The sequence below is a fragment of the Chlorocebus sabaeus genome, chromosome 9 (assembly GCF_047675955.1).
Source record: "Chlorocebus sabaeus isolate Y175 chromosome 9, mChlSab1.0.hap1, whole genome shotgun sequence".
NCBI lineage: Eukaryota > Metazoa > Chordata > Mammalia > Primates > Cercopithecidae > Chlorocebus > Chlorocebus sabaeus.
Genome location: NC_132912.1, coordinates 129,682,280 through 129,703,335, shown reverse-complemented (window position 1 = coordinate 129,703,335; position 21,056 = coordinate 129,682,280). Strand labels below are relative to the sequence as shown.

The 21,056-nt window shown below is 42.3% G+C and overlaps 2 protein-coding genes across 5 annotated transcripts in view; one reads left to right on the top strand and one right to left on the bottom strand.

Moving 5' to 3' along the window:
* The window catches only part of INSYN2A (inhibitory synaptic factor 2A), a 61,602-nt gene extending 57,310 nt beyond the window's left edge, over positions 1-4,292 (top strand). Inside the window, exon 4 of one of the 2 annotated variants that reach the window (XM_007964400.3) lies at positions 1,702-4,292. In XM_007964400.3, the coding sequence (XP_007962591.3) occupies positions 1,702-1,885 (184 nt within the window). In that variant the 3' untranslated portion in view covers positions 1,886-4,292. The remainder of the gene's footprint in view (positions 1-1,701) is intronic. The other variant, XM_007964405.3, reaches the window with a different exon arrangement.
* Positions 1-21,056, bottom strand: part of DOCK1 (dedicator of cytokinesis 1) — a 545,325-nt gene that overhangs the window by 311,784 nt on the left and 212,485 nt on the right. For all 3 annotated transcript variants that reach the window (XM_038009711.2, XM_007964409.3, XM_007964410.3), the window contains exons 26-27: positions 14,080-14,207; positions 11,887-11,982 (exon numbers count right to left, since the gene is read on the bottom strand). In XM_038009711.2, the coding sequence (XP_037865639.1) occupies positions 11,887-11,982; positions 14,080-14,207 (224 nt within the window). The remainder of the gene's footprint in view (positions 1-11,886; positions 11,983-14,079; positions 14,208-21,056) is intronic.

The window sequence follows — 21,056 nt, the reverse complement described above, 5'->3', positions numbered from 1 at the left end:
CCCAACTCCCAAACCAGCATCAGGTGGAAGAGACGGGGTGGAAATCACATGTCCTTCTAATGCACCACGTCACAGAACTGAAGCCCAAATTTCATTAATGCAGTATAGCCTTAGATTACACTTTCCACAATTGTCCTTAAGAGGGACTACGCCTCCATCATCACATAGTCTGGATTAGCAAGACTTCAATTCATGAGATTTTATTCTACTTCCTATAAATTAGAGCATAACTCAAAGAGGCTCTTTGAAAAAAGGGAAAAGGATAACTTGTTTTGGGAGCAGGAGGTTACTAGCCAAAAACTTCTCTGACAATTTTTTTTTTTAATTTTTTGAGTAATATTAGAGTCTTTGACAATGAGAAAAAATGGAACAGTGGATTTAAAACGTGAAATGGCCCATTAGATGGGTCTTGAACTTGTTTTAAAACTCCAGATAATATAGCTTGGCTGTTTCTGTCTTTCCCAAATGTCAAAATTTGTCTAGGATTAATGGTTCTCTAAATCAATAGGATTTCATGTTTATAAATGGTTTATGGTTCCACTGGTTATAAAATGTTATGAGCTCATGCATTATCATCAACGCTGAGCCTTTACTGAAATCTACTGACATTTAGTCTGGCATCCAGACCAGACATGGAAGGAGGACAGAACGGAATCCTCCCAAGGCCTGGCCCAGACCACAGAGGTCCCAAGGAGGGACAGGGTGAGCAGAGAGGGAAGCAAAGCTCCTCAATGCAGGGATCATCACAGAAAAACGATGCAGGGACCGGGGGTCCTATCCTAATTGCCAAGGGGACCTGTTAAGACTCAAAGTTAGAAGATCAAATGTGGCCCTTTGCAAAGACATGGAGAAAAGAGAGGGCTCTAGACAAGCTGACAGCAATTTTCAGAGAAATGCTGTAAGAAATAACATAGTTCAAAAATCATCTTTCACACCATCTTCTAACACAAACATTATCACTGCTGGCAAATGTGCTTCCACATTGGCTCTGTGCTTGCACGCCGTGACTTGAGTAATGTGATTTTACTTTTGTGTTGTCTTTACTGAACATACCCCACACTTCTCCCAAATAAACTGTGGTTAGTAATGACGGAGTACCGTTCAATGGTGTTGACTCCATGAACACACTGTTCTCCCCAGCGATGGGCACTATGGCCCTTAGGAGATTTTCAGACAGATAAGCTTTTGCCAAGGAGAATGTCAGCCAAGGTCATTTCCTTTCAGAATTGTTTTAGGTGGGAGGATCAGAGAAATCTATTTCTCTGATCTTGTGACACACTGCACAGGAACAGACCTTGAGTGCACTTGGTATAGATATACGAAGGTGACCCCTGCCCGCTCATACTTTTGGTTTTCTGTTTTACTCCATGGAGCGCCGGTGAACAGACTGTGGACAAACAATGGGGTTATTCACATTTCACATTTTTCATTTCCACAAATACATACACCAACTGTGCACGGTAACACAATGTTAAAGATTCACCGAGAGAAGCAAGTAAGTTATTTTCCAAAGGAAGTGAGCCTGCTTGAAATACTTCACGGCCGCATACAGCTGAAACATCGTGTATCGAATTGCTCTTATTAAACCATAACATTACATTACAAACAAACACTGACCATGCCCAAATTTTGCTGTCACTAAGAGGGATCTTCATATGGAAAAGATCAAATGCTAAATTCTTCACTCTCTCTCTTTTCTAGTGTGGAGCTGGATTTTAAGCAGCAAGAAGACAAACTCCAGCCAGTTCTGAGAAAACTCCACCCTATTGAGGAAACTCAGGTCATACCTTCGCCTTACTCTCAGGAGACTTACTCCTCCACTCCCAAGCAAAAATCCAAAACTGAAACTAAAAAGCACGGAAGATGGAAACTCTGGTTCCTTTAACACTCACGGTGTCTGGAGTCTCGAGGCCGTCTTTAGAACCCACTGGAGTTTAAGTCAACACTTTTCCAAAATGAATAGGATCGAGGGAACTGTGGTGCCCATTCAGGCACCTCCCACTTCTCGCCCTGCGTACCAAAAAGGCCTTTGTACCAACAGATAATTAACAGAATCAAGGTATTCCATGTCACTCCTTGCCAGCTGTTCTTTGCAGTTCACTGATGTGGGATGTGAAATCTGAAATGAAACTTACATAGTCAAAGATGATAAGTAAAAATTTCCCCCCACCCCCGATCTGCAAGTAATACATTATCAACCTGCAAGATGGCAGGCTGTCACCCTGTACACAGCTATAACTCATAATTATTTTCAAGCCTTGATTTTCTTTTTAATAATGAGAAGAAAAAGCAAGCCTTATGTTTGCAAAGGACTTCATTTTTATGTTTCATTTTGCAAATAAGCAGGGGGCGAGTGCAATTTTCAGCACATCAAATTCCGGAGAAAGCACAATTTTTTCAAGTGGTCGGAGACCATGAATAATCTCTAAAATGTGACTATATGTATATTTGCCTTCATGTGCTATAGCGCTAAGCCAAGTGACCACATCTCAGTGTCACACTGACACCTCAAAGTTAGCATCCTCTTCATCTCCAGACTTAAGACATGTTTACTGCTCATTTTCCAAATGGCCAGCAGCCAGGAGTCCCCCCAAAGTCAGGATATGCCTTTAATCGCTACAAGTAGACAGGGTCAGAGCTATCAGACACTAAGCTTTCTTAGATCTCATTTTGAATCTTTTGGTACCCAAAGGCCAACTGATACATTCTGGCAAGAATCTGAGAACACACATAGAGATACACGATGGATAATCCAACCACCAATGAATCACAGGCATTCTGTGCCATGGCAGACAGTGTTTTTGTGGATCAATCCTCTGAGAAACTGTTAGCCATGGTAAGTGCAGCCAGACATGATATACAATGCGTTATGCTTTGTATTAACGGTGGAAGACCTGACCATCTCAAAGAGAAATAGCGTGTTTAGTTTAGCTGCTACCAAGGGACAACGTCGCCTACATTTAACCTATTAGTAAGTTGTACTAAACAACATACTTAGGGGAAAGCTGTGAATCAAATGTTTTTAGATATTTTTTAAATCAACAGTAACACTTAGAGTTCTCTCTTGATTACACATTGCAATGTAAATCTTAGTTCCTTTATTTTTTCACTCATTTCTTTGCACCTTGCAAGTATCTTTTTATAGAAATCAAATCCCCTAGTCTATTAATGCCTTTGTCTATCAATTTTTTTGATTTTCACAATAGGAAGTAGGGATCTTACTTTGCCTTTTTTTTTGTACAACTTAAATTTTGAATAGTTTGTGAGCATACAGGAAAACCTAGTCTTGAAGTTTCAGTCCAGCAGTTTCACATCTAGCAGAGTGCTGACATGCACACCTCATTGATTAGATGCCAAACCCACAGTGGCTGACCTTGGTAAAAGGATCGCACCTGCTTTTATCAGATTGGAGCTACTTCTTGCCATGTATTTTCCTCCTGACTCAATAGCAAATCTGTTTTAGTTCTAAGTGTTTTGATTCTACAAGGACCTAGTGATCAGTAATCAGATCGGACCTTGAAAAAAAATGAAGAGTATATCGTGTAAACATTCTTTGGGGGCCACTCAAACAATACCGCAGTTGTATGCTTTAATTTAAAACACACACGTGCACACACACATCTTTTGCAGAAACACTATATGAGGTTCGAATCCCTGAATATCAGTAAAAGGAAATGAGAAATATTTTTGTGCAAGAACAATGAAGAAGTTGATCCTATAACATGAAGGAAGTGTAATTGTTTCATGTAAACATTTAAAAATGGGTTTCATGTTTTTTATACTGTTTTTAACTAAAGTTATAAAAATGTTTCCAACAAGTTCTCTGTCCTTATGTTTTAAGAATCCCAACTATCTCAGTAAATTGAAATAAGGGTATTAGCAGTTTTCTAATCAGTAATACAAATCTGTCTAAACAAGAGGACATCCTAGTGCACAAAATAATATCACTGTTTCACACCAGTCTAGACCAAAAAGAAAAAAAAAATTAAAATGTTCAGAGTCAAAAAGGAACTTCTGAAGACAAACTAATTCCTCCCTAAAAATTAAAGTATGTTTAAAACGGAAAAAACTATTGTCAAAATCATTTCATAGTTTAATTGCAACTCGTCACTAACAGATGGTGATTCTTCTCTTGGAAAGATTCAAGTAAAAACTCTGATACAAAAGCAAGGTAAAACGCACAGGGTTCCCTTATGTAGATGTACACATGGCATTGCATATAGAGATTAAATTATTATACTTGTCATTAAGTTCTTTATTAATTTTTAAATAAAAAAATCAAAGATGTTTTATGTGGCTATTAAACTTATTTCATGGCCTCAAAAATTGGGGAACATAAAAGTAATCTAAGAAAAGAATAATAAAGGAAGAATGTTTGGGCCGATAGGCATTTCATCGGTCTGCAGAAGACAAGAGCATCGTAAAGGTTGGGCCTGACCCACCAGCCAGAGCTGGCCTGGCCTAGGGAGGGGAGGGACTGACATATGCCCCCCCATGCACCCTGGCATGGAGTTTGGCCACCAGAAGACATGGTGGCATTTTAGAATGCACACAGGTTCACAGCAGGAGGTGTCTGAGGTTTAATTTTTAAATAACCTCAGAAGAGACGGCTAAATACATTGAGTGTTGTCAGAGTAAGCTGTGGCATGTAAATCTTGCCTCCATGGCCCCGGGAAGGTAGCTCCTCTCTAGATCTTCCATTGTGCACATCCCCAGCCTCAAGGGATCAGCGCCTTCTTCCTTTCTTCTTCCCCTCCCTAGTGGGAGATAGGCTGAGCGCCTGCCTCTCCTGCTGACATGAGCCTAATACTAACCCATCTGCACATGTGGGCTGGCGCTTGCCTCACCTGGACAGCCTAGGAGAGGAGAGGCCACGACCCTTTTTCCCAGTATCTGCAACTACGGAGACCATGTGAAAGGGAGAGGGCATTGTAGACTGAGACTCAAGGCTCCTGCTACCATCGCATGTTCTTCAGGGAGAAGAAGGGGGTTCCTTTTCTAACACATGCAGAAAGGGAAGAAAGGCCCAATGCACAGCCCAGAGCAGGCAGAGGGAGGGGTCTGTCCCACTCTATAATCATTTCTGAGCCAACTATTGGTGCTGCCTCAAAGGTCCTGTGCTACAGACACCCAGATACAATGAAGGGTGCCCACCAGTCACTCTACAAGTGTGTAACTCACTTCCAAGAAGCAGAAGTCCTGTAGGCCTGCATCTGCTCCTTCGATCTCTGACCCACCAGCAGAAGATAAATGGGGAGAGGCTCAAAGCATGGGAAAACCTTGCTACCTTGGAAACAACTTAGGCAGTTGGCAGCGTTTCCCATGTACCCTGAGAGGCAGTTACTTATCTAGAGCCACAGAGATCTGAGATGTGGCTGGACTATTGGGTGTAAATGGTGTCACAGTCATGGCCCAGCCTCAGGCAGACCAATTCCAACCTACAGTCACGAGGAGGATGACTTGCAACACTGTTTTCCTGGGAGACCACACGGGCATATCAGAACCAAGATACACAACCGTTAATTAAAACTGTGAAGACAGACCATCAAATAATGGCCTTTCCTAGAAGACAGCAAGAAAAGGAAGCAAGAAAGAGGCATGAACTTCTCTATGTCATGATGTTAGTAACACCATGGCCTGTTTAGAAAAACCTGTCACTGGTGGACCCATTCCTTGGGAGCATTTTTATTAGCAAGTGAAAGTTGATGTAATTACAAATCAGGGCAGTTTTGCTGGAGCGGTGTCACCTAAAGATCAGAGCAGCTGCTTCCCACACCAGCACGTCGTCTTTGATCTATAGAAACTCTACCACTAGCATATTTGCATGCGCTGCATGTGCAGCCACTTTATTTACTGAAAGTAAACAACTCTGGTGCAAAGATCAGAAAGAACATCCGTTTCATGAACTGGCATAAAGTCATCAGGCGACAGCGGATCCTATACATTCTGGTCAATGACAAGGTCATTTTAAGTTGTGCAAAAATTAACTTAAGGCAGTCTGGTTTTGCAAATACCTTTGCAGTTTGGTATGAACATGTAAGGACTGCAGAGCATATTTTGCCCATTCAATCATGTGGTTTTTACTTCTTCTGCAGTACACCCATAGCTGGTAACCAATCTTGAAAAAATACCAGGGTCACAGGAATATAAAAAGAAACCGAAAATTGCTGTAGCTGCCCCAAAGAAAAATGAACTTATAAAACCATTGTTGCACACATACATTTTAGGATGATTTTCTGAAAGCAGGCAGGTTTATTAGCAAACAGCACAATTATAGACATTTTTTATGATGATTATATACAACAGCCAGACACTGTCTATTTGAAACACAGTTTTTTTTGCAAATGATTTTAAAATCATTTTTAAAACACATTCATACTTAAACTCTATTACAATGGACATCTCAAAATGAATGCTCATGCATGGAGATATAACATCTTTGTGAAAATATTTGGTTATGAGTCTTGGGAAAAAGGCACTATTCACTGGGAAACCAATTCTATTATACCATTTTCCAAATGAAGGAGCATGTCAGACCCTTATCAATCACCCAGACTTAGAGAAAGCACCGGGTTTTCACCAACAGCAAATTCCCCACCCAAGATGCTGTTGTCACAATGAAACACACCCTCCACCATCCCGTCAATGTCCCCCTGAGAGAGTGTTTAGAGTGGAAACAAAATAACTTCCATCACTTGTGTCTAGGGAGTCAGGATGCTCCAGTGGTCACAAGAGTTAAGTGGAAAATCCAGGCAACATCTTCCCCTTCCCTAAGCCCACTTCTGTCAATGTTCAAAGGGAATTTTTCCTTAAAAGAAGCCCACATTTTCATTTTAGTGAATTAGTAATTTCTAATCCCCTCGTGTGTATCCAGGCCACAGAAAAATCTTTAGAAGTCCGTCTCACTCCATTACATTTTTAAAGGACCTATTAACAGAATGTAAATCTGATCATTTGAAAGAAGCAACAGCAGCTCGTATCACAGGAGACGGAAATGTAATTCATTTCACCAGCTCTCATCTCAGCCTGGAGTCTTCTTACTCTAGGAAAAACACACACCCAATGGCTGGCCAGCCCACCTGCACAAAACACAAGAGCACCTATCCCAGCCGTGGTCACCTGCTCAGACCCGTGCGTGATGAGGAAAAATGCTGCTTAATGCTGAGGGCTTAGAAAGCTTCTCAAAAAGGAATGCTAAAATAAATCGTGAAGTCTAACTTAATATAAAAGTAAGTATTTCACTCCATGTTTCTACCGCATCAGACTACATCAGAGTAAAGATAAAATGACCTTTTCGTTCTGTGGCAAGGCTATTGCAACACTTCTGTCTCTGGGCATATGCTAAGTATTCACATGGTCTACAGTTCCATAACTGCCAAATGGAGTTGTTTCGGTTTTTCCTTAAGGATGTAATACTTAGGATCATAGCACATTATTATCCTAGGCACGAGATGCATTCCAATCACCCATTTCAAATATAATCAACTAAAGCAAACAATATACAACTGACTGCAAAGTCGAGTTTTTGTAAAATCCCACAGATATAGATAAAAGCCTTATATTGCATATCCCAACTTATCTAATTAAGTGTGAAGTTCCCCAGTTTTCTATTCCTTACATAAATAGGGGAAAGCTGTCAGGGCATAATCACATTCCCAATTAATAACTTATTCCGATGGAAAGAGGCCACATTTCTAGTACTGTTGTTGACAACATCATGCAATAAATCATTAAGTAAAGTATATCAATTTCAGAGTTCTTTTTAATCCTTTTAATTTTAAAAAACTCATTTTCAGTGATTACTTAGAATTTTTAAGCTGATTCATAGTTACATAATTTCTACGATATTTATGCAAAACTGAGTAACACATAAAGACTGGAATCTCTAAGGTATATAATGGAATGGTACAGCCTACCCAAAACAGATCTATGAACTATTTTCTGCTCTTTTTCCACTCTAGAAGGTCCACTGATTAAGGTTTTTGTCCACTTTGTCAGGGATACTTTTTGCCTTGATCGTCCTCTAATCTAAATTCACAGAGCAACAACAATGACTTTAAAAAGTTAATGCACAAATCTACAGTTGATGCAAATTGGAAGAGCAAGGGCAGGCATCCTAAACAGGGTAGCATTTCACTCACACTGCTCTGTTGACTCCAGAGAGGGGGCTCGTGGCTGGCTGGAGATTACAAGGTCCCACTAAACAACTCGATTTTTCAGTGGCGAAGGCCCTTCTTGAAAACATCTTGATGTTGTCATCACTCATTAAATGATTATAGCTTATTCAGAATCTTTTTGAGAGTCCTTCCAAGACAGCTGCGTTTTACAAAAGAAATTCCAAGGATTTTTTTTTTTACTTCTTTACAGATCTTAGAGATGGCAGAATTGGGAGGAGTCCATTTAAGACCTCTCTCGTCTTCCCACTTTGAGGCTTCTGTTTGGGAAGGTCACAGCTGTGGAGGATGGTTCTGGAGGTGGGCAGTTTGCTCTGACTCTTCCATTCCCGGACACTGCTTAGACCCCTATGCCAAATGCTTGATATCAATGTGGCTCCGGAAAAGACCAAGCATGGGTCCTCGCTGTCACACCCCCTTCTTAGAACATGCAAGGCTTCTTCCTGAGGAACTCCTCAGGGTTCCTTAGAATACATGGGTTCTTCCAAGCTGGAGCATCCCAAGCCCTTCAGGAGATGGACACCTCGCTTGTGGTCTGGCCCTTCCAGCAAGGAGATCCTAGAGTTGGACCATGGATACAACATGGTAGACAATAGAAAGGTGCTTATTTCACTGAACAGCTGTCTCCCTAAGCAGGACAGGGATCTAGGAGCAGCTCAGTCCTTTCGATGACTTCTGAAGTGGACCATGGCCATCAGCATCGTGTGCCTGTGTCTTATAGAAGGGACTGACAGCATACACGGGAACCAAATCCAGGCTCAAAACAAGTGCTGCCATGCTAGCTGTGGGATCTTGAACTGTTTCTCATCTGTCTGCAGGGCACCGTGAGAATTAAATGAGAATCTTCCTGTTCATTACATAGTGCCTAGCACGTAAATGCATGCTCAGTGAAGAAGTGCCATTATTACCACCACACTTATCATTATGCCTGAGATAAGAGAAATTTCTCAAAGACATCCTGGACCACATGGTCTGTGAGGAGACACCATTCCCTGCAGGGTCTGTTCTACCCTTTGATGAAGCTGCGAGCACATCTTACAATCTCTCCACATTCCCAGCTTCCCATGAAACTTTATGAGCTTTTTCTCTGCCCTCTTCCCTCCAGTTTAACTGTTGGTCAGTGGGCTACAGGCCAAGTGAACACACACCCAGCATAAAGACCCTAAATAAGGCTGGGCATGGTGGCTCATGCCTGCAATCCCAGCACTTTCGGAGGCTGAGGCAAGTGGAGCTCTTGAGGCCAGGAGTTCAAGACTAGCCTGGCTAACATGGTGAAACCCCATCTCTACTAAAAAATACAAAAATTATCTGAGTGTGGTGGCATGCACCTGTAATCCCAGCTACTTGGGAGTCTGAGGCACAAGAATCACTTGAACCCAGGAGACAGAGGTTGCAGTGAGTCAAGATTGCACCACTGTACTCCAGCCTGCGTGACAGAGCGAGACTCTTATTTTGGGAGGGGGAAAAAAAAGACCCTAACTGGAGGCAGGATTGTGCCCCAACTAGACACAGGACCACACCCCTAACCAGAGACTGGACTGTGCCCCTCTGACCAGAGACAGGACCTCCTAATCGGAGAGACGACCATGACTCACTAACCAGAGACAGTACCATGCTTCCCTAAGCACAGGCAGAATCATGCTCCCCAAAACAGAGACAAAACAGTCTCATGAGACCACCTGCCTCCACTTCCACCCTCTCCCTCCCTTGCCACCATCCCGGCATGCCATCATGTCATCCCCAGCCTCTCTAAGTCCGCCCATCCCAAGAGGGTCTTAGCAGAACCACACTTGGTTCAAGTTCAAGCCACACACTGTTTGCTCTACATAACCCCCTTTCCAGTTCCATTCCTGAGACTGTGCAGACTGCGCCTGCAGCACAACCCCAAGAAGACAGGAATGCTGGACCTCAGGGGTCAACGCCGGACCTCAGGGGTCAACGCCAGACATCAGGGATCAACGCCGGACCTCAGGGGTCAACAGGTGGCTCCTGGAGTCACCGCAAATCCTTCTCCATGGGCTCAGTGCCCATTCCATATTAATGTGTTCCAAATGTGTTTCAAGACTATGAATAAGAATAATTATGATGGAGAATAAGAAAAGGCAGGCAAATTTATGTTTATGTAATAATGGAAAAGTCTACTGTAAATAAAGCCAATTTACATGGAAACATTTTATTTCCTGAGTCAAACATGTTGTAACCCCAACTTAAAAGAGCATACTTTAAAAAGGAAAATCTGAACCTCACACGTGCTGAAGCTGTAAGACATGAACTGTTTTACTGGATGGAAACACACTAAGTCAGCATTTGTCCATCTGAGGGACCTGTCTGTGACTCACACAAAACAGAGTCCTCTGTGGTGACACCAGACATAGAAACGCAAAGAACCCCAGTGCTCCGTTCGGACTATGCTGTCCAAGAAGACACACTTCACCTCCCTGTTCACACCCTAGATGTGCAGGACACATCTAGGAAAGACCAGGGTACCTCCTCTGATTTCCAGTGAAAACTCCAAAAGGACGTTTTCTCCTTTCATTTCAAGTTATTTTCTGGAAAGGATCTACCAAGGCGAGTTAAATGATAATGTGTACTAAATATTTTAAACATTATCCAGTCTATCTTTGATGGGCATTCGGGTTGGTTCCAAGTCTTTGCTATTGTAAATAGTGCTGCAATAAACACACGTGTACATGTGTCTGAATAAAGAAAATGTGGCACATATACACCATGGAATACTATGCAGTCATAAAAAAGAATGGGTTCATGTCCTTTGCAGGGACATGGATGAAGCTGGAAGCCATCATTCTCAGCAAACTAACACAGGACCAGAAAACCAAACACCACATGTTCTCACTCATAAGTGGGAGCTGAACAGTGAGAATACATGCACACAGGGAGGCGAACAACACACACAGCGGCCTGTTGGGGATTGGGGGCAAATGGAGGGAGAGCATTAGGACAAATACCTAATGCATGCGGGGCTTAAAACTTAGATGATGGGCTGAGAGGTGCAGCAAACCACTATGGCATATACATACCTATGTAACAAACCTGTATGTTCTGCACATGTATCCCAGAACTTAGAGTTAAAAAAAAAGAGAGAAGAAATTATAACCCCTTGAACCTCAAAAAAAAAAAAAAAAAAAAAAAAAAAAAATTAAACGAGACCTACTCATGCATTTTTTGCTGAAGGAAACAAACTTAAGGTAAGGGGGTGGGGAGGACAGCAGTGAACCCTGGGAAAAGGCACCGTGATCAGAAACTTGATGGATTGCCTAATTAGTAAAATATTCTGGAAAAAAAATGAATAGGCTCCTGCCTAACTACTGTTTAAGAGAAACACCTACAATACATGAGTAGACAATAAAATAACTAAGGTGAAGTACCTCAATTACTTTTTAGGGTCCTTCATAAAACTTTATTAATGGCACCTTAAATGTAAACACTATGGAGAAACTGCCAGAAGAACGAGGACTGAGCAGAAAATACATGTCTTTTGCTAGAAGACAAGAGCCAACTGTTTGTCTTTAAAGTTGGTTTGCTTCCCCTTCAACTTTGACATTCATTTGGAAAATGAGGACATTTTATATACCAGGCTGTATCTCGACGGCTCACGACACTGTAATATAATAAGCTTATGTTCAAACAGCAGTTGGAGAAGGCTGCTGTCAGTCCCAGTTAAATATCTAAGCGTATGTCACCAAGCACTTACAATGAGTTCGGAATCTCGTCCCATGGAAATGACGGTTCGGTTCACAGTCCGGAGAAGTTTCTCCATGATAATCTGGACGTGTCTCTGAGTCGGCCCCTGGGGAAGGACACACCAATGAACATGAACGCCAAACAGAAGCATTAACACGCAAGCCCCAGTGGCTGCCATTGAATCCACTTACCCTGTAAAGAGTAAATCAATTATAACCTTTAATGAGATGAAAAATGGCCCTTGTCAAAGGCAAAAGCTCCCACAAAGAAAACTCAGGGGATTTTATTAATTAGAGTCCATTAATGATAATTTGTTATATATATAATCATAGTAATTTAATTTAAGCAAATCTTAAAAATAAAAGAAAATCTGTTTAAACAATATAATGTTTATGATCCCTGATTAGCCCACCAATTAGTTTTCTAAAGATATTTGGCCATCTGTAAATGGAAGGCAGGCAGATAACAGTCCTAGATGGTTCTGCATGTCAAATGCAAATAACTTAAACAGTCACATAGGCTAGAATGTTTACACAGCGTTTAGTAAACTATCTAAACTTCACACTGCTGTGGCATTTTCTATCCGTAAAAATGGACTCTTTTATTAGTGTGGGATGCGATTGTTGATTCTTCTTTGTGAACTCTGAAGCTGATTAAACACATGCTCTACTAGGCCCTTCCCAGCGTCACCACCTCCTCTGCAAGCTTTGGCCAAACAAGCTCTTACACCAAGCTTTTCTTCAATAAAAACAGGGAAGAGCCAGAAATGGGATCACTGGAGGCTGGCCTTCGGGTGAAGGCTTCCAAAAATCCTCTCCAAAGGCAACGCTCCTGTAAGAGCTAAGGTTTCTAGCATCACTAAGAACAGATTTAATCCTATCTTTTTCTTCCAGATCACCAACCAGGCTCTGAGAGAATGAACCAGTGCTACAGGGGAGAGGGTGACCAGGTATGTGGGTATGATGACTAGGAGGGATTTCCAAGGTCATGCAGGAAAGGGCCAGGGACAAGCCTCAGCTACTTAAAAATCCTGGCTACTCTGTCCAGGGCTAAGGGCAAGGACAGACAAAGCCCTGCTTTCACCTTTCCAGGCACACCTGGAAAAATCAATAGCATCAAATGTGTGCTCAAACAGGTATGATATGTTGGGAGTGAAAGGCACAGGGTCAGACTTTTCCATATGTGCTGGCACAAACTTGCTTTTTATTTTTTCTTTCATTTTCTAGAGATGGAATCTCACTATGTTGCCCAGGCTGGTCTTAAACTCCTGGGCTCAAGCGATCCTCCCAACTTGGCCTCCCAAAGCACTGGTGTTACAGGCATGAGTTACTGCGCCGGGCCAGCACCAACTTCCGATTTCTAAAAAAGTCCCTGAAAGAAGCATACAATTTAGAAATGCAAAAGGAATAGGGTAGGCTGGGTGCGGTGGCTCACACCTGTAATCCTAGCACTATGGGAGTCCGAGGCGGGTGGATCACAAGGTCAGGAGTTTGAGACCATTCTGGCCAACACAGTGAAACCCCACTTCTACTAAAAATACAAAAAAATTAGCCGGGTCTGGTGCCAGGCGCCTGTAATCCCAGCTACCTGGGAGGCTGAGCAGGAGAATCACTTGAACCCAGGAGGCGGAAGTTGCAGTGAGCTGAGATTGCGCCACTGCACTCCAGCCTGGGCGACAGTGTGAGACTCTGTCTCAAAAGAAGGAAAAAAAAAAGGAATAGGGTAGAGCTACAAAAGCAAAGCACTGACCTATGGGGAGAGAGCCTCAGGGGAGGAAAAGAGCTGCTCTTCTCCTTACCACTCTTAGCATGCCTGGCCTTGTTTTTTTTTTTTTTTTTTGACTTTGTGCATGTATTACTTTAATAAAAATAAGAAGAAAGAATGCAGGTAATTAGCCAACTTTAAGCATCAAAGCCTTCTTGTCTGACGTTAAGGATGAAAATTTAGGTCCTGAGAGGCATTTCGCTGAGAAGACACAGGAAATAAAAAATGATTTTCAATGCAGAAGGATAAATGTTATAATGTAATAATCATCATATATACATAAATAAAAATAATTTAAGGGTGCAACTCTACCAAGACAAAAAGAGAGGCTAGACCTTAAAATCAAGGCCATTCATTTTTCAATGAATAAAGTTGTACTGCAAGGCAAATGGCAGGTTCAGACAAATGACAGGACGTCATGCACAGAGCCATCACTCACCACGTCCTTCCTGTACAGCACCTCCAGGATGTGGCTGAGCAGCTGACAGCAGGCCTCCAGGTCCTCCTGTCTCTCCAGATGGTACTTGAGCTGATCGGTCATCATGGGAAGCAGGATCTCTCTGCAGTCTACATAGGACACAGGGTTGCCAGTCAGTGTGAAACCCACCAAAACACAACTATGTTTGCTATAAGCTTGTCTGCCCTTTCAAGCAGTTTGCATTTACATTGTGCAACACGTGAAACTGACATCTGGAGGGGGGTCAATTACTTGACTGTGAGAACGTCATGTCTGCTGTTATTGTAAATAATTCACACATAAACACACTTCCATGCATCTGTGTGTGTATCCCAGGTAAATAGATAATAATTTGCAAACACACAAGATACATATAAACACACACACTTATATCCCATTGTGTGCACATAAATGCAGACACAAACACACATGGGTTTGTAAATGAATTTTCTCTAACTATAAATTCACTAATTTACAACATTAAAAGAAATACTTCCTACAACACAAATTATTTGAATTGGCAGCTTTTTTCATCCATTCCAAGGTGAGTCAAAAAGTATGGTTTCCTTCTCCTGGGTAGAAGATGCCAATCTTGGAATGTGGCAATTTAAGGCACACAGAGTCCTCACTGAGGAGGAACAGGAAATGGAAACCAGGAGCAGAGGCCCCGCTACGGGAACCATGGCTATAAAATTAAGGGATGCCGTGGTGTAAGGATCAGAGGCAAAGCAGGTTTCGATTTCCATTTGTTCTTTCGATAGGAGCATAGGAAGGATGTTCAGAAAATAAAAGAGCAATAGGGAAACAGACACAAATACGATTAAAGGTGAAATGCAATTCCTAATTGTCTCTTCCAGTTGGGAAATCCAACTTAACTGGAGCATCATCCGCTCTCCAGCATGGACTATCTGTTTACAACACCAGTTCTGTGTTTCGACGCTAGCCCAGCCATTCTTGTTTCCTTTAAATGCAGAGCACATGAGGAGACAGCAGTGCTCTAAAACCTTAAATAGACTTAGCCGGTTTTCAGGATTTTATATTTTAAGACTTACAACATTAATGATACATTAAAACATGCTTTGCATTAATGTTTCTTTTATGTAAGAAAACTATAAGCATGCAACATTGGAACGGTTCTTCTGAGTACGCGGAGCACACTCAGAACTTTCCCACGAACTACACTACAATGAAGGACTGGGGTGCAGGCAGAGAGAAACAAAGATTGAGAAGAAGCACAAACCCCTCTACTCCCCTGTCTCCAGTGGATCACATGTGGGCGGCCCCTGCCAAAGCCTTCCCCAGTTCCAATTTTTATTGATTTCCCAGGAAAGGACTGATAGCAACGCCATTTTTCCAAAAAGTTTTGTCCACTTAACATAGGAAAATGTGAATGTCCCTGCTGATTTCACAATGCCAGTAGTCAATACTTAGGCGGAAGTAATGCAGGATGTGCTAAGTGCTGCACATCTTCTGGAAAGAGGCCATGTCAGCTTCGAAGGCTGTGGTGTCTGGAATCCCTCAAGAGGTCAGTGAGGGAGAGCACAGTGCCAAGATGGGATGGGCTGGCCCTGTAGGAGACTGCCCGAGTGTTAGAGCCACCCGAGAACAAAGTCAGTCCAAGAGAAATGAATAAGAAAATGACCTCAAGGGAGTGAATCCAGCCTGGAAACACTAATGCTTAGGACCCACTATTTCCACAAATACCCCCAAATCTCAATGCCTTTCCTATAAAATCTACAAACTACATCCAGACTCTTGAGCTGCTGACCTTAACCACAACGCAGCATCCAACGTAGGGTTTAACTCCAAATGCTCTAGCCCAGCTGGCTGAAATGCTTCCTCAGCCCACCCTTATCTGAGCCCAGCCCTGCCAGCACTCTTCCTCGTGGTGCCCACCGTGATATCTCCCAAATGAGTCCTCTTGCCCTTTGGCTGGAAACACATCACGCACTGTGCCAACCTCAACATGGGGAGAGCCCTGGGCCAACCCTGTCACTTGGTCATCCCTAGCACTGCCACCATTCTGGAAAACAAGCTGAATTTCCAAGAAACCTCAGAGGGAATAGTGAGAACCACTAAGACCTCTGCAGGTAATGATAGCCCCTGACAATGTGACTAAGGAAAAAAATGACTACATAAGCTTAGAAGCCGACTTCCGGAGCAAGCTTAGCATAGACCAAAGAGAGGGAAAAGGTCTAATGGACCAGCCAGTACAGGTTGGAAGGAGGGTGTGTCCATAAGTGATTCCAGAAAATCAGGGGAACATAGCACTGGGCTCAGAGACAGCAGAGCTGGCCCTATAGACTCTGGTACCCAGATGTCCCGGCCTAAATTCATCCCTCACTGCACCATTTATCCGTCATGCTGGGTAGGCAGTTGTGGTCTGTGCTGTTCTCAGAGCTAACTGAGTGTGCTGGTCTCATTTGTTAGAATTACTCTGGGGAGAAAGAAGAGGTGTCTGCCTGTTCATCTTTGGCTGGGAGATGCTATCAACCATCTTTGGTTATCTGGTGGGAACGTTCACCATCCACCCCACCTGGAGGACTGCGCTACCTTCACCTGTTTGCTATCCAGCCTCTCTTGAGGAGAAACAACAAAACTTTTAGAAATGTCACTGTCATTTTGTCCCATATAAAGACATTTCATTCACTAAGCCCCCAAGAAGATTTTTTTAAAAATTGTTATAACCATCCTGATAGACGAGAATCCAACTGCACCTCAGCCTTCATGACCCAGCCATCCATGGCCAGTCAAGATCAAGGCAGGAGGTGGGGCTATGTCTACTTTAACTGTCAGGACAAAATGAGATGATGCTTGAGGGACTTTGTAAAAAGTCCTCCAACATGCCTCAGTGAGAGGTCTCCCCCAGCACCATCAGCATCAGGAAACTACGCCCCTGACTCCAAAACAGAACCAGGTCACTGAGGCTGGCAACCAGGCTTTCCCTGAAGGCCAAAGGTCACTCTGCCCATGCCAGGGATTTCAACCAGGCCTCCAGGCAGAGGGTCACACAGGCTGTGGCACCTTACAGTACCATCTGTCACCTGGTCCACAGCAACCCATCCCAGACCCCGAAGAAAGTCAACTCCCCAGAGCCACTCAGAGAGGCTGGGAGGACCGAAGCCGAAGGCAGCAAAGCCAAGGAGTGCACCTCCCTGGTGACCTGTGATCTGCAGGCCTCAGCACAGCCCCTGGTGGACCCAGGTACAGGCAGGCCTCCAATGCCCCATTATCGGAACATCTGAAATACTGATTGCTTTAATTATCTGTTTCTCCTTACTGGGATGCAATCTCCATAAAAGCAGAAGCCTTCTTATTTTCCTTAAATGGCATATCCAAGCACATAAACCAAGGCCTGATGACAGTGGTAGTGTGAGTGTGTGTGTCTTGGATTAACTTGCAATTATATGCATGTGGTATCAAACTAAAGTCTGCACTTAAAAGCAAGTCTGCTGCTCCCAACCCTCAATAAATGGTAGCTGTTAATAGCAATAATACAAATATCATTATACAAAGTCAGCCTTTTCAACTAAAAATACGCAAAGAAAACGAAAGCCGTACAGCTGTGCTATCCAGTACAGTAGCCGCTCAGCTGCCTTCCCTAAAAGTGAAAACATAAATTTCTTAAAACCTCATGTTTTAAGGGGCTTCTCTTATTCTGTATTTCTGTCTACAGATAGTAGGTTTTTTTCAAGAAGTGGTGGGAGTACACGTTTTAAGTAACAGTAAGACTCTAGAATTTTATCTTAAGATAGCAAATCAAGAGCACTGAGGAACATACACTACACAGACAGACAGAGGAACAGACAGAAAGACACACACACACACACACACATACACATACCCTACAAGGACCTATTTTAAAGCATGAACAGCTGCCTCTGGCAGTCAAGGAAGAGGAATCTCCTGTCTTCCTATGGACTCTTCACACCTAAATGTCCTGAATACTCTTCCCATGGACGAAATGTCATTTCCACGGGTTTGGCACTGATAGTCCCATTAGTTCCAAAGCAGATGGCCTGGGAACCCAACAAATAATCCACCAGGAGAAAAAAAAAAAAAAAAAAAAAAAAGGAACGCGGGATCTCATATTTTAAAGAAAAACACATCGTCATTTGAAAACTCTGGAACAAATACTCGACCAGAAGTCCAGGAACCTGGGTCACTTTACGGGATTTGGGGAGAGCCTTTTAATCAGTTTACTCACACATGTGAAGAAATAATGCAATCCCCCTGCTGGCTCTTTGCTTTGTATCTTGGGCAAGTTACTTAAAGTTACTGAAACTCTCTAGGTCTTAATTCTTCTTTTGTGCAAAATGGGGATGCTGTTGGTTATCTCCCAGATTGACCATGAGAACTAAATGATACAATGTGTGTATTTAGCAAATATGAGCCTACAACAAATGGTGGTAACAGAAGGAATAGTATTATACAAAGTCAGCCGTTCAACTAAAAGGACACAAAAGAAAACTAATACCTCAGAGCTGTGATATCCAGCCCGGAAACCTCTGAGCATGTGACATCTAATTAGTGCCATGGAGGAATGGAATTTTTAACATTATTTAATTGTAATTAATATAACTTAAATGTAAAAAGTGCTACTGGATTTACTTACTAGAAATCAATGTTTGAAACAATTGGGGTATGTGAATCTCATTTTTCAAAGGTAAATTATATTCAATGATGAAAATAAAGATCAAGTGTCTGGTGAAAATTTCACATCCAAACTGAGATGTTCTGTACAGGTGTAAAATACTGGATTTCAGAGACTTCATATGAAAAAAAGAACGTAAAATATACATCATTAATAATATTTAGAGAGAATTCATGTTGCAGTGATGTTTTAGACAAAATACATTGTTAAAATTAATTTCATCAATTGCCTCATTTTTTAAAATGTGGCAACTAGAATATTTTTAATTACATACATGGCTCACATTCTATTTCTGCTGGACAGCACAGTCTCAGGGTATGCTAGTAAGCAGATGTTAAAGACCTTGTATGTGACTTCTGATTGTTATGAACTGGCATTTATTGTAAGCAGAGTCACAGTCACAGATCTCTCCTATCAGACACCCCATCACACATACATGACTCCAGGACTGCCAGTGCTTGTCAGTGCTGACTAAGGCTACGGTGACCTACGAGGAAGCTAGAATCAGCAAGCACAGCTGTCCTGGTTTCCTCTGCCACGCACAGAGCTATAAAGGTAGCCAGGTGGGCCCAGGCTCCATGCAAATCAGCTGTGAGGATCACACCAGTCACCCTTTCACGGCCCTTCCCCAGTGTGATCCACAATGATTACAGATGGCAATAATTCAACATCTGTTCATCCTCAGTTGCAAGGGCCGAAGCCAGGATGATTAATGCTCTGGTAATGGGGACAGAGTAAAAAATATTAATCTTTATAAAAGGTATTCAACAAGCATTATCAGCTTATAAATGTCCAAGCAGAATATCCAACCATAACCCCATTACAGTTCTACATTAAAGCAAGATGCAAATACAAGAATGAATTTGTCCATTTAAAACATTCATTTTTATGAACACTGAGTAATGTACTTCTTAATTTTTAGTTTGGTCACATTAAATAAATGATCCATAAAGTGCATTTAATAACCCTGTGAGTGTGACATAGAACTGAGATCCAGAATAACACTCTTCATGAGAATTAAACAGTAAGAACCATATACATGGGGGGTGTTTGCTATTCATCTTGTATAGTCAATTGTCTTATTTTCCAACCATCTAAGAATCCTGGACCCACATGTTTCAACACGTCCAGGTGCTTTTCTCCCTCCATTCAAGTCTTCAAACAACAGAAGTACAGAAGATGGTGCCGACACTGTAAGGAATCACAGAGCCAACTACTTAGCTCCACATTTCACAGATGTGGGAACTCGGAGCTGAGTGAAGGGACCTTCAGGATTGCACCCCTATGCACCATCAGAGTCAGAATTATTAGATGTCTGATTCCTCAGCTGGAGCTCCGCAAGGTAAAGGATCCATGCAGGAACACATGTGTGTAAACCTGTATGATTCAGGCACTTTTACATAACAGATGCAAAGCAAATTTTTCAAGAATCATTTTAACCTAACAAGTCATGAAAGTTAGCAGTACCAGAGAATAAATGAACATCGAGTTACCCTTGGTAGGTCACTTTTCCTTTCTGCGCATTAGTTTCCTAGTCTGTAAAATGGAGTAAACACAAATGGCCTGAGCAGTGTTTCCATTCCAAGCTGCCGGTCAGTACCTTTTAAGTGTTCTGATTGGAACAGGGCCACTGGGCAGAGGGCTGAAAATGTCAGAAATGTGGTAATCTGCAATTCACCCTTGAGGTGTTCAGCATCATGGAATTTGAAATGAAAAGGTGATAGAGCAAGCAAAAGGGTGTTGGAAATTGGAAGGAGGCGGCACAATAGCATGTGGACTGTTGAACAATAGAAAAAAGAAATTTGTCAAAGATTTTCTGGACATTGGCACAAGGCTTTGTAAAAAAGCCAGCCATCCTTTAAAGGAAGGCAGTGAGGGAGCAGGTGTTTTGTATCTTTTACTTTGGAAAACTAAAGATTAAACTTCCATTACTCTGCTAGTAACAAGCTGTCAGAAGAAATGAAAGAAGAGCCAATGGAGAAAAATCACAAATGAGTCCCATTTATTAGTAGATGAAAAAATCAGCAAGATGCAAGAAAAATGCCAGAGAACACCATGTGGGAAGAACTGGTCAGGCAGGAAGTCTATTCTCTAGGTGGACAGGAGTACATCAAGGATGTGGCTTGTGTTAAGTTCAGAAAGAATTTACAGGGCTGTCAGTCTGCAGGCAGGATCTCACCACGTGGAAGATGAGAAAACCAAGAGAGAATACACAGGGCTGTGGAATGGTGGGTATTTTTTAAACCAGGAGAATAACGGTAGCAAAAAATGTAGGTCTTGGCCCATGTGGTCCTGCACAAACTCC